The 14348-nt window shown below is 35.5% G+C and overlaps 1 protein-coding gene across 5 annotated transcripts in view; it reads left to right on the forward strand.

Annotated features, from left to right (window-relative positions):
• ICE2 (interactor of little elongation complex ELL subunit 2) overlaps positions 1–7557 on the forward strand; it is a 42943-nt gene extending 35386 nt beyond the window's left edge. For 4 of the 5 annotated variants that reach the window (XM_081291088.1, XM_081291090.1, XM_081291091.1 and 1 more), the window contains 2 exons: positions 1618–1876; positions 6449–7557. In XM_081291088.1, the coding sequence (XP_081147214.1) occupies positions 1618–1876; positions 6449–6577 (388 nt within the window). In that variant the 3' untranslated portion in view covers positions 6578–7557. The remainder of the gene's footprint in view (positions 1–1617; positions 1877–6448) is intronic. The other variant, XM_081291087.1, reaches the window with a different exon arrangement.
• Positions 7558–14348: the final 6791 nt, after the last annotated feature.

Raw genomic sequence — 14348 nt, forward strand, 5'->3', positions numbered from 1 at the left:
ACTTGAGCCTAGGAGTTCAAAACCAACTTGGGCAACATAGCAAAACCCATCTCAAAAAATATGTATACATTTTTCTGTAAACCAAAGTTTTCTTCATTTTTAGTGATTTTAGTGATTTTCATTAGTAAAATCTCAATCTTTGAAATGTTATTTATTCCTGCTTCTTTATCAATTATTATTTCCTTATATTAAAGTGATCAAGAGAAAAAAGTTCCTAAAGGATAAGAATAATTTTGGGGACCTTCTTCATCAACATCTATTACTTTTAATTTAAAAAGTTAATGAAAATGGCTGAGTGTGGGGATATGTGCCTGTAATCCTAGAGACTAGGGAGACTGAGGCAGGAGGATCCCAAGTTCAAGGCCAACCTCAGTAACTTAGCAAAGTACTAAGCAACTTATCAAGACCCTGTCTCAAAATGCAAAAGGACTGGGGATGGAACTCAGGGGTTAAGTACCCCTGGGTAAAATCCCCTGCACCAAAAAAATGTTAATGAAAATGTAACTTAAAGATTTGTAGGAGATCTGTATAACTGAAGTATGATTAATCTCTTTTTTTATTAATGTGAGAAAGAACTGTTCCCCTTTGATCCAGAAAATGTGTAATCCCAAGAAAGCACAGTGTATTAATCATCCTATTAGCTCTTTATGGTTATACATTGAATCCCTTAAAGCTTTCTAAGAAAAAAAAGAAAAATGTGGATTGGATGTTTGACATAACTGATTATTGTGACAGTAGAGGATCGTGATTAAGGGTATGGCCTTTGGAATTTGACTGCCTGAGTTTATATATAAACCCTACTATACTCACAACTTTGGGCAAATTGCTTCACATCTCTAATTTGTTTATTTATCACCTATGTGGAGTTAATAATTAATATTATGCCTTGAAGATTTGTTGCAGAGGATTTAATGAAAAAATGGATATGAAGCAGTATAACATTTGTTGGTTCATGATAAAAATTCAATATCTGTTGGCTGCTATTGCTACTATTATCTCATAATAATACTTCATATTATATCTTGGTTGTTCCATCATTAGTTTCTGCCACTTTATTTTAAAGTACTGGACGTCATAAACATGTAACATTAACTTTCTCTCATGTCTTTTGTCACTTTTATAATTTAAAATAATTTTTATTATAAGATCATTTAACATGAGCTCTACCTTCTTAAAATTTAAGTGTACATTTCAGTATTAACATTAACCTGTGTCTACTTCTATCAATTACTATCTGTTAATCCTCTACTTCTACCTATTAACTTCTATTACTAAAAATAAAAATTAGGATGTTGAATGATGAAAATGTTGAGAGACAGATGTTTTCAGGAAGCATCTGTTCTCTATAGATTAGAAAAATAGGCAGATTGTTTTTCTATTAGATGATTGAAATTTTGCAAATTGCCTAATACATAATAAAAAGAAAATGATCAGATATTCTGAACTTTGTACTAAAGTTCCAAAGTTCCAAAATAATTTAGTTGCCTAAAAGGCATGAAAAGACTTTAAATCTGAAGTCTACTTTTATTGGTCTATTTTATATTTTAGAGGTTGTGGTTCTATGCCTATAATTGTTTTCAGTTTTATTAATAGATTGATCTTCAATGGTGTACTTAGCTTGCAGGAGGGTTCCTACTTGTTGTCTCATGCAGCAGAAGATTCTTCACTCCTGATCTATAAGACCTCTGACGGAAAAGTTACTAGAACAGCATATAATTTGCATAAAACACATTGTGACCCTCCTGGTGTACCTTCTAGTCTCTCAGTTCCTTGGGTCCCATTAGATCCCAGTCTCCTATTACCATATCATATTCATCATGGACGGATACCATGTACTTTTCCACCCAAATCACTGGGTCCTGCAACACAGCAAAAGGTAAAGTCTTTTTGAAATCAAATGTTCTATTAGATTGTTTATTATTAATTTGTTTCATTCACCGTACTTCAACCTGAGGTCCACATTTCCAAGTTAATTACAACTACTATTCTACAACCAATATCCATAAGAAGGGTAGATAAAGTTGTATGCTCTACCATGTCCAGTCTTTTTGTCAATGGAACTTTCTATTTTTATAAGGTTTATAAACCAACAAAAGAAAATTCTAGCTTGCTTCATGGGTGCATGGGTAAGGCAGCCACATAGTTAAATCTCGATGTTCCTATAAAATAAAAAGTTGTATTTGCAATTTTTATTTATGCCCACTCTATTCAGTTTTATTAAATATTTGAGACAATTTGCAAAAGAATATATACAATAAAATTATAATTAAAATTGATTGCTAGGATATGGAAAAATTAAAATGTAGTAGTTAATGGAGTGCTTTGTTATAAATATTGCTGCAGTATTAATGACTATATTATGTTCTGCTAAACTCAATATTTATTAAATTACACTTTAATGTTGCTCTCTTTATTAAATTCCTCCTAGAAATCTCACTTGAATAATAATTTATTTATCTAAAACCTACAAAGCTGTGGCTAGAAATACTTTCCACCATGTCACTTGTTCTCTGTATATAATTTAAGAAATTTCAATTTAAGTTTAGTTGTAGGAAAAATTTTGCTATCTGAATGTTCAGGAGACAAAACCTAGTGTGTTTTCCTTTCTGCTGCCAAAAAAAAAAAATCTTTGAATCAAAATTACTGAATTTTATCTTTTCAATGTTATTACCCTCAGAGAATTTATCACTTGTGTACCTTTTGAATGTTCTATTCTTTTTTCCCTTCTATATTACAGTAAATTAATCTGTAAATGTCCTTAAGTCCTTTTGAGAAATAGCTAGAATGCAAATATTGAGGACTTTTTTAAAAACAATTTACAGTGAATAGGGTTGTTTATGTTTTTTAGTTCTTTACCTTAATGTTAGAGTTTGGAAGGATTTGTTTGTTTATTATTTATTTATTTCTGTTGGGGATTGAACCCAGGGCCTTCTGCATGCTAAGCAGCTATTGAACACTGAGCTCTTTGTACATTCTTAGTTAACATTGGCCAAGAAAATATAAATATGGTTAACCAGTTGAGATCAATGAAAGAATGGAGAGGGCTGGGGATGTGGCTCAAGCGATAGCGCGCTCGCCTGGCATGCGTGCGGCCCGGGTTCGATTCTCAGCACCACATACAAACAAAGATGTTGTGTCTGCCTAAAACTAAAAAATAAATATTAAAAAATTCTCTCTCTCTCTCTCTCTCTCTCTCTCTCTCTCTCTCTCTCTCTCTTCTCTCTTTCTCTCTCTCTTAAAAAAAAAGAATGGAGAAAGTTAACTGTTAGCATCTTAAGTTATTTTATCTACAGTTTTGGTTGACTATCCCTAGTTTACATACAATATAAATGGTGGTTTTTATAACCTCTTAAGGAAATAATAATTGAAAACCATTTTTGAAGATATGTATTCTTTCTAGAAGAATGATTTTCTTTAATTTAGAAACACTGATTATAGTTTCTGAACCATAACACATAATTCTGTGCAGGGGTTGCTTATTCTTCTTAAGTGAAAATTAATGGTTTAATGTCTTGACTTCAAACAACTATAAATAGAAGGATAAATTTATTTGCCCAAGGTGTTTTTAAAAAAGAACTGAGTAATATTTTTATTCTTCCCTTTTTGATACAGATTAACAGTAGAATAATGTTGAGTACCTTATGTTTTTGAAATACTATCATGTTTTACTTTTTTAAAAATGTGGTCCAAAAATGTGCTTTTGTTTCTTTATTATTTGTTCTTTTTAGTTGTACATGACAGTAGAGTGTATTTTGACATACCATACATACGTGGAATATAACTTCCTATTTTTGTGGTTGTATATGATGTGGAGTTACAATGGTTGTGTATTCATATATAACCATAGGAAAGTTAGGTATGGTTCATTCTACTGTCTTTTCTGTTCCCATCAAAATGTGATTTTGTATAATAAAAAAAATAATAATAATTTATTTGGAAAAGGAAAAATTCTATATGTTCAGGGTTTGATTATGTAAATATATATTTTAACAATTGTATATCACTGAGCACAGCGATATATTTATTTGTATTTTTAAGATACTTCATGTATTCAATTTAGGAATAAATATTTAGTGAGTTTAACCAGGACCAGGCTCTTACATAGCCCAACACTAGGTACTATAGACAATGAGATAACCAAACTTAGTTTGAGATTTTACATATATATATGTGTGTGTGTGTGTGTGTAAGTCAATAGAACATTTTGGATATAATTATGATATAACAATCTAGCCCTACATTTAGTGGGGATTACCCCCACCTTCCTGCTTTGCTCCTAAGCAGACCATGGAAATAAGACTTTCTACTTTTTTTCTTTTCCTTCAGCTAAGCACCAATAGGGATTTTTTTTAGCCTTAGCAGAAATAGGGAAAAATCACAACTTTAAGGAAACTGGGGAAGAAAAAACCTGTATGAAACATAAATCATCTGCATATCCTCTCCATGTACAGACTCATATAACAAATGTTTTTGCCCCAGTGTGATTCCTTAGACCCTAATCTACTTGAACATAGAACTCACATCTGTATAGTGCCTTAAGGCACTAACCCTGAAGAGACCCCAGTAGACCCTGTGTCTGCCTCCCTGCTGCATCCAGCAGAGGATATATGGAGGAGTTCGTTTTACTTCCTGTGCTACTTCTGACTTTTGCAGTCTTTTTGCAGCAGCTTCTTACTTCATACCCTTTTCTCCTACAATTTCTGTAATGAGCATTTATTTTACACACACATACCATCTTACAATGGAAGTCTTCAATGCTGACTTTCCTCAAAGATGTAGTAGATACAATTAGTATAGTCAGTATATCTTTATAAGAAATACCAGCTATGTAGAGAGTGATATAGATATCTAAAAATCATAGCACTTTATAGTAGAAATGTTATAAATGTTCATCAACCTCAGACAGTCTGGCAGATTCAAATCCTTAAGTTTGTCCTTTCTAATCATGTCATTTTAAACCTAAATAAATAAATAAAATTTAAAGGAAAAAAAAGTCCCTTTAAGAGGCAGTAAATAATAGATGAGGGACACTGGAGTCTGATCCTTTCTCAGTGAACCAGTAACCCATTGAAGCAATACCAGCACTGCTTCTGTTGGGTTTGGAATATGAGAGAGTGCTTGGAGTTCCAGTATCACCCTTAGTGTGCCCAAGTATGGGATTCTCTAGATAGGATGTGATGAAACAAAGTGTGAGTGGTGGCTGGGGAAGATACGGGCAGATTCTGTGGAAATAATTTCAGGTTACACAGCTTTCATCCTTCTCTGTGAGGGCTGGCTTTCTCCTTTACATATTTTAAAAACTTTCTGCCCTCCCTCCTACTAGCCAAGGAGGTGACAGTATTTCCAGATCTTATTCTTAAACAGGACTATGATTAGCAAGGGATTGGGTCCAAAGAATGACCTTCCTCCCTTACACAGTGAGCTAGAAAAGGAGAGTGAGGAGAATAGTACACATGAAGGTGCAAGTAGCACCACGGGTGTCCCCCAAGCATCCTTCTTTCCCTTTGCCCATCCTCTGTATTCCTTTTTTTGTTTTGTTTTGTTTTCTTCTATGTTTATTGTTTTTTTCTTTCTTCCCTCTTGGGCTTTTTTTTTTGTTGTTGTTACCAGGGATTGAACCCAGGAGCAATTCACCACTGAGCCATACCCCCAGCCCTTTTTATATTTTATTTTGAGACAGGGTCTTCTTAAGTTGCTTAAGGCCTCACTAAGTTGCTGAGGCTGGCTTTGAAATTGTGATCTTCCTGCCTCAGCCTCTGGAGCCACTGGAATTACAGGTGTGTGCCACTGTGCCCAACGACTTTTCTTTGTCTCTCCCTTTCTTCCTTATTTTATTGTCTGTCCTTTTTTTCCATGTAATTTCTTCTCCTTCTTCAGCACCTCTGACTTGCTTATATTTTCTTTCTTTTGCCTTCATATTTCTTATTTCTTTTTTTCTCATTTCTTTTTTTCTTTCCTTAAGCATAATTAGTGCAAACATATTATTCAAAAGCCCTGTCATTCCCTTTTATTCTAATTGAACATTTCAGCCCCTTCCAAATTTAACATAGTAGCTTTTAAAAAAAAAAAGAGAGAGAGAGAGAATTTTTTAATATTTATTTTTAGTTTTCGGTGGACACAACATCTTTATTTTTTTTTTATGTGATGCTGAGGATCGAACCCAGCGCCCCATGCATGCCAGGTGAGCACGCTACCTCTTGAGCCACATCCCCAGCCCCAAACATAGTAGCTTTTCCATTCACTTATCTATCTTGATCTGAAAAAATTGTACTACTTAAAACTATATCAGATTAAAACTTATTTAGTAACAGTTAACCATGTGACTGGTGACCAAAAATTTAGAAGATTATATCCATTGATAATTAGTACATATAGAAATAATACAGTTTACTATATGTAGGTATGTGTAAATATATTAAGCTATTTTGTTCTTTGCTTTATCTCTTAGGTTGGTGGAACCAGAATGCCTACACGCAGCCGCAGGACTCCAGTTTCCATGGAAACCAAAAGCAGTTGCTTGCCTGCTCAGCAAGTTGAAAATGAAGGAGTAGCTCCAAATAAAAGAAAAATAACTTAAGGACTGTACTATGGAAAAGAAAAATTCAGAAGAACCACTTATGTTTAATTTTGAAAAGTTTGAGGAGAACATGATCAAAAGATCAGTAGGCAAAGGAATGTTTTTCTTTTAGCATTCTTAAGAATTTTTAGAGTGCCTTGAAAAAATGCTAGCTATGAGAAATGAGTGTTTCTACTAAAATGGAATGTTTCAGTCTTTACCCTTGAAGTTTGAGAGAACCTAGGTACGGTTTCAGATTACCATGGCAGGGAAATGAAGAAAATATTTTTATATTATACCGTTTTCTAAAAATTGTAAACAGGGAAATAACTTTTTTTTTTTAGGAATAACATTTATCGTTATGTATTGTTTAATTTTGAGTTATATTGCTGGTCTTTGAGACTAGCTCAAAAGGTTAAATATTATCACTGTCAGAAATGATTATGAGCATTGTAAACCTTGTTTCTGATCGATTTTGACACTTTTTGTATTGCTATAAAATGATAAGTCATTGAAGGTTAATAAAGGTTAAAAACTTTTTGAAATTTCATTGTAGACACTAAAGGTAAAGAGAAAAACTTTCTGCCTCTGAAAAGTCACAAGTTAATGTTTTCATGTTGGGCAACCATCAGTTTGTTAAAAGAAAACTAGTTGTATAACAGGTTTGGTGATGAATGCCCCTGCTTCTTGGCACAAATTCCAGATGATTGTTGAAATATGCTACTGGAAGTAGAGATGAGTATATTTTCCAGGAAAAAAAATTTCTGTTGTTTAAAACTGACGGGGTTAAATGGGATGTAGAGAGCCTAAGCTAATTTTTTTCCTCATTTATTCTAAATAATTTAAATTTTATAGGACCATACATTAATTTAAAACCTGGCATAATTTGCTGATGTTACTATAACCACTTTGAATTTAAGAAGGAGCAGAGTTGTTTAATTTTGTAACCCTGTTCTTTAATATACATTAAAAGTATCAGAAATATGTATCATTTATAAAATATAAGTTTTGTAATTCAAGACAATATTTGCCTTGTTTTTATTATTTATGAGTTCTACACTAATATAAGAAATTTGACCTAAATATCTTCTCATATATTATAAATAACAGTTGAAATTTTTTCTTCAACTATGAAGTTTTGTTTTGAATTTATTTTTTATTGGTTATAAGGCATTTTTATTAGTACAAATTGTTTTGTGTATATTAATTTATTTTTTCTACTTTTATTTGTTTCCATGTGATGCTGAGGATCAAACCCAGGGCCTCTCATGTACTAGGCAAGCACTCTACTGCTGATCCACAACCCCCAGCCCATTTTGTATATTTTAATATATCATTTCCTCATCCTGCCATTATCTTTTATAAAACACTTCGCCCCCCACCTTTTTTAAACTTTATCACATATTCCAGAAATGTTTTAGTTATGCCTCATTTGTCAGCAAGCCAAAGGAAAGGGAGGGATTCCATTGGAATTAGGTCTTTTGAAAAATCTGGACAATGATTGCTTTAAATCTCTGAGTGCCAGAAAGACTTGGCTTTTGCCATTTTTAACTTGAGGTTTTTGTTTTTTCTTCTCTCTTTGGTACTGAGGATTGAACTTAGGGGTACTTTACCACTAGCTACATCCCCAGTCCTTCCTTCCTTCCTTTTTTTTTTTTTTTTTTTAAGTTGTAGTTGGACACAATATCGTTATTTTATTTATTCACCTTTATGTGGTGCTAAGGATCAAACCCAGTGCCTCATGCATGCTAGGCGAGTGCTCTACCACTGAGCCACAACACCAGCATCCCAGTCCTTTCTTTATTTTTTATTTTGAGACAGGTCTTGCTAAGTTGCTGAGACTGACCTCAAATTTGTAATCCTGCCACAGCCTCCTAAATCACTGGGATTACAGGCTTCTTAGCTCAATTTATTTAGTAGAATATGTGTCTTGCAAGTGATTACTTTTAAATTATGTAAGCTATATATTTGGATAATCCTAATATATAAAGCTAGTTTTTCACTTTCCTTAATGTAACTTCTTAAGCATATATTTTATCATGATTTATATCCTTTTTCTTACATTTTAACATGGAGACTTTATAAACAAGGAAATGACATTGACAATATTAGCAAAGATGTTAAAAAAATCAACCAGGCTCAGTGGAACAATTCGGTAATCCCAGCAGCTTGAGAGGTTGAGGCAAGAGGATGGCAAGTGCAAAGCCAGCCTCTGCCATTCAGTGAGGTCCTATCTCAAAGTATAAAAAGGGCTGGGGTGTTGCTCTGTGATTAAGTATCCCTGAGTTCAATCCCCGGTACAAGGAAAAAAAAAAAGACATGAGGATGTGATGAGCCTGGGCCACTTATAACTCTAGTGGGAAGCATTTAATTTATACAAATGTCTTAGAAAACAAGGTAATTCAATGAGTGTTTGCAGCTATGTGCCATGCCATAATAACTATTATTATTGTTGTTATTTTGGTGCATCTGGGGATTGAGCTATACCCACAGAACTTTTTTATGTTTGAGACAGGGTCTCAATAAGTTGCCAAGGCTGGCCTTGAACTTGTGATCCTTTTGCTTCAACCTCCTGAATGGCTGGAATTACAAGTGGGGACCACCCCACCTGGCCCTTCTTCAACACACAGTAATCTCTGAAAGAATGGAGCACATTTGTTTTGTTGATTGTTAAGTAACAGATACCTAATATTATTGCCTGTCATGTAGTCACTCAATAAGTTAACAAGTTGGAGTCTTCAATGAATGAATACACACACCAAGGATAGTTTTTTTTTCCTCTGAAGCTCACATTTTAGTGGAGAGCACATTACTTATCTATGTGATAAGGGCTCTGATGAAGTAAAATAAGAAAGTCAGGCCTGGGGCTATAGCTCAATTGGTAGAGTGCTTGCCTTGCATGCACAAGGCACTGGGTTCTATCTCCAGCACCACCAAAAAAAGAAAGGAAAAAAAAAAAAAGTCACCTAACCAGGTTCTGATAAATAAGGAAGATTTTCTGAGATAAAACTTAAGCTGAGGTTTTAAAAAAAGAAAAAAGAGTGGGAGTTATAAAGGAAGAATGAAATATTTTCCACAAACAAAGAATGCAGGTTATGCAAAGGTGAAAACTGGCCAGATTGTGGGCTATGGATGTGGGAGGTGAGAAAGAAAATGATAGGAGAGGGACAGACAAGCTATGTAAGACATTTGTATTTTTTCCTATGCATTGTGAAAACTAGTAGTAAAGTTTAATAAATAACAGTATGTGTTGAAAATGAAACTGAAAAACACTAAAATAGAAGTTAGGATGCTGTGTTACAGTAATTGAAAACAGCCAGAATTAAAGCAGTAAAAGTGGGAGTGAGCTTGAACAATATATAAGATAAAAAATGACAATTTGTTGATATGGTTGGTAGGATTAGTGGAGTATGGCTTCTAGGTTTCTCATGTGGAAAGCTAGGTAAATAATGGTGTTGTTCATTGTGAAAATAGGAGAAGTGTGGTTAGAATGGGAAGAAAGTTCAGTTAAAATATCCATTTCTTTTAACCATTTCTTCCCCTTGGATTTTTGGTTTGGATGTTATTTTGGTTATCTGTAACGTATTTTTTGAGTAATAAGTTAACCAAAACTTAGTTACTTGATATAACCAGAATTGATTATCTTTGTTTTGCAAGTTAGGAGTCCAGGTGCAACTTAGCTGGGTGCCTCTGGCTCAAATCCTCTCATGAGTTGCAGTCAAGCTGTTGACTGGGGCTGAGTCAGGTGAAGACTCAAGTGGACTTGGAGCATGCATATACTTCCAAGAAGGTTCATGCATGTGGGGTAGGTGGAAGGCCTTGGTTTCTCATTGGTGGCTGGCTGCAGTGTACATGTACCTCTTCATACATCTGCTTGAGTGATAGCTGGCTTATCCCAGAGTGAGCTGTACCATGGAAAGACTAAGGAGGAAGCCACAGGGTTTTTTATCATCTTGTCTTGGAGGTCAAACACTGTCCCTTGTGCCATATTTTCCTTTTTATAAATAAGTCACTAAGTCCAGTTTTGAACTCCATCTCTTAAAGAGAAGACTTTGAAGATAATTCCTGAACATCTTTTTAAACCACCATATGTGCCATGAAAACTTTAGGGAGATAGAAGAAGAATTAGGCTTAGGGTGGAAAGAAAAGAACACTTTTTAAAGGTAAGTTTACTTCCAACATGTTACATTTGATGTAGAAATAGGTGATATGTTATAGGTAGTTGGTAAGCTAAGTCTTGAACTCAAGCAAGAAGCCTCATCAGTACAGATTCAGGAGTCACTGGTGTATCTGTGGTTATTGAAATCATAGCAAAGTGTAAGATGACCCAGCAGAAACAGGTGGAATGAGGAAAGGGCTGTGGATGGAACCACAGGGGAAACCATACAAGTTCATTGAAAGGAGAAGTTTCATTGATATGGCTAATGAGAAGTCAGACTTATAAACTTGAAGGAATAAGAATGCAAGGTGAAAACAATGGACTCCTTCACTGCCAACTGATCCGCAAAACTTGGGAATGGTTTTTGTGATTTAGATTTTTGTCAACTGCAGGGAGTTAACCAGTTCATTTTTAATTCTTCTGTATTCTGAGTTTGGATACCATGAACATTTTGAAAATATAAGAAACAGTAAGCTTGAGTAAAGATAGGAGAGAGATAATTTTTTTATAATTTTTTATCAATGTGCTAAATCTATAATTCCTAATGGATATGATGTAAAGATATTAAGATGTTTGCTATACACTATATAAGTGGTACTTTTTAATCAAACTCAAAGTATTTGATATGAAGCTTTATAGAGTTTGTCTTTGAGATGTAGAGATAAAGGGATTCATTTCATTGATCTTTCCACTTGCTGGGTTCCCTTGTCTAATGTCCAGACTATTTACCAAGGTAAATAATGGCAGACACGCTGAAGGTATGTATGTGGAGTTTGTTTCTGACCTGCCATGCAAAGTCAAGGCTTAGATCTGTTTCTTGGGTGGGTCTCCAGATGGCTATATTAAAGAAATCAACTAGTCAAGGATTTACCTTTGACAGATGTTAAAAAGTGATCAAGTAAGGGTTTATTATTATTACTATACATACATAGTATAATGTGGTTATTCTCTCAGGAATGGGGTGCAAAATCCTGAGTGTAAATTGATTGCTGTTTTGAAGAACCCTAAAGATTCTATGATAGGTGGGTTGAATTTCTCTTTCCCTTTTCTGAAGAATCTACATTTTTCTTTGGGGGAAAGGAATCTTTACTACATGTCCTATCCTAGGTTTTGATTATCTAAAAATATACAGCACAGAAAAGTGTGTGTGTGTGTGTGTGTGTGTGTGCGCGCGCACGCGCGCGTGTGTATATATATATATATATATATATACACAAACATATATATATATATATATATATAAAAAAAATCTTAAGATTCACACTTCAGTAGGGCAAAACCACACAGATGCCAGAGGTTTCCAGGCCCTTCCAAGCACTACATTAACATTCTCTAGCTGCCTTTACCACTGTACCTGTTGCCTGCATGCTTTTGCACATGAATCAATGTCTACTTGGGTTTATTATCACCTATCAAAACCTTGCCTGTCCTGTATGGAATTGATAATGTATTTTGAGCAATCTGTTGGATGTAATGTATTATATTTCTCTCTGGGAATTTAAAAGTAAATAAGGTTGATTTCTGCCTTAAGGTCATGTGCTAATGTAGTTGAGGAAATAGTTATGCACAATTAATTATGATTCAGGGCAGAATGTTCAATTTACACAGTACAAAGGAATAAGTAAAGGGGATACCCAGAAATGAAAAAAGCATGGCAGAAATGGCCTTTAGGCTTTTTGAAAGACAAGTTGTTGCAACACATAACTAAACCAGTCAGAATCATTCCAGGTGAACTGGGCCTGCATGAAATAATCACACAGAGATAGAGATATACCTTTTTCTTTGGGTTCTGTGTCAGCTCCTCTGACTCAGCTCCCACAAAGCAGGCAAGTGGGCAAGAAAGCACACCTCAAACCCGGGTTTTATTGGGGGAGACCTTTCCATGGAATACACTATCCCAAAAGGGCAAAGCGGTAGGATTACAAAGGAATAGGTGAGAGTAACTCAACCCCAGTGGGTTACGCCTACTCCTGGAGCCACGCCTTGTTATCTGAGCTGAGGTAACGCCCAGGTTACTTCGACCTAGTATGGCCATGCCAAACTGAACACAAAAATTCTTCAGAACTCGGCGTATCAGGACTTAAAGGCATCTGTATCCAGGGCAGCTCCCAACAAGTAAAACATCAATGTAGACAAAAAGGAAGTAGAGGATTACTGCATGAAGGAAAGTCATGAAAGATGCTGGTTTTAGGAAATAGCAAATATATAACAAGCAAGGGAGTGGGAGATAAGGTTGGAGTGGTAAGTTAGATCTCAGTTGTAGAAGTTATTGAGTGTTGTATCCAGATAGTCTTACTTGATTTGAAAGCACTGAAACAATGAAGTCTTTTCAAGTAAAGTGTTGTTAGAAGGGTTGCAGTATAACAGATTATTTTGGGAGGAGAAAGATGAATGACAGGTGTTAATTGTACAAATAGGAGGTGGATACAAAAGCATAGATTGGAAAGCTGTTTAAGAGGTAGCAGATAATAGATTGACCTCATCCCCAGAATGAGTATTTAATCGTGTAACATTGTGTCACAAGTGAGAATAGACACAGTACTAGGTGCTGGGAATATAAAGATGACTTAAAAGACCTTGTTTTCATGTATTTATACTTTCATAAAAAGTGATATCTAAACAAGAACCCCCAAAATGTAAGTTTTGTAATTAGTTTATGTAATGTATAAGGATTGTGAAGATATAGGAACTGCTTCTACCACTTCTGTGGTAATACACACCTGGAAAGATGGGCTAGCATGTCTGACATCAAATTGGCCTTTTTCCTTTTTTTTTTTTTTTCCCCCTTCCCTCTTTGCAGAGGATCAAATGAATCCCCTTTCAAACTTCATGTGTTGGAAACTTAATTCCCAAAGAACAGCACTGTGAGGCATGGGCTTTGGGAGGTGTTTAGTTCATGAGTGGATTAAGCTATTATAAAAAGGACTGCAGGAGCAGGTTTGCCCTCTCCTGCTCTTCTCCACTGTGTAGGCTCAGCATTCACCCTTTCCTTCTCTTCCAACTTCCCCCACATGAGGACACAGTAAGAAGAACCATTCTTGTTAGGTGCAGAACAGGCTGAACTATGTTATCTGCAGGGCAGGCTGAACAAATGTTAGCTGCAGGATGGCCCACGCACTCAAACCCCCCTCTGTTTGGTCCTTTATCACCTGTTTGTGTCAAAGCTGAACATTCAACCCGCACTCAAGACTGAACACTCAACCCCCTCTTGTGCCAACAAGGCAGCTTGCAGACCCAGAGGCCCCATTAGATTTGTGCTACAAAAACTCCCTCCTGCTGGGCCCCCCTCTTGCTCTTTTGCTCTCTTGTTCTCTTGCTCTGTCTCTCTCTTTATCTCTGTCTCCCTTGCACGCATGCTCTCTCTCCTCTCTCCTCCCTCCCTCCCTCCCTCTCTCTCTCTCTCTCTCTCTCTCTCTCTCTCTCTCTCTCTCTCTCTCTTTCTCTTTCTCTCTTTTCTCCTCTGTTGTACTGCTGCAGAAAGATCTCTTGGTCGCTCCGCGTGTTGTGGTCACTTTCCTTTCATTGGTGCCAAAACCCAGGAGAGGGTTAAAACCCACTTTTAGGTCCCTCTTCCTTCTGAAGTGCCACTCACCGTACGACCTGAACCCATTTTCTCAATTGCCAGAACTACTT

This window comes from Spermophilus citellus (assembly GCF_964194105.1).
Source record: "Spermophilus citellus genome assembly, chromosome: 4".
NCBI classification, from domain to species: domain Eukaryota; kingdom Metazoa; phylum Chordata; class Mammalia; order Rodentia; family Sciuridae; genus Spermophilus; species Spermophilus citellus.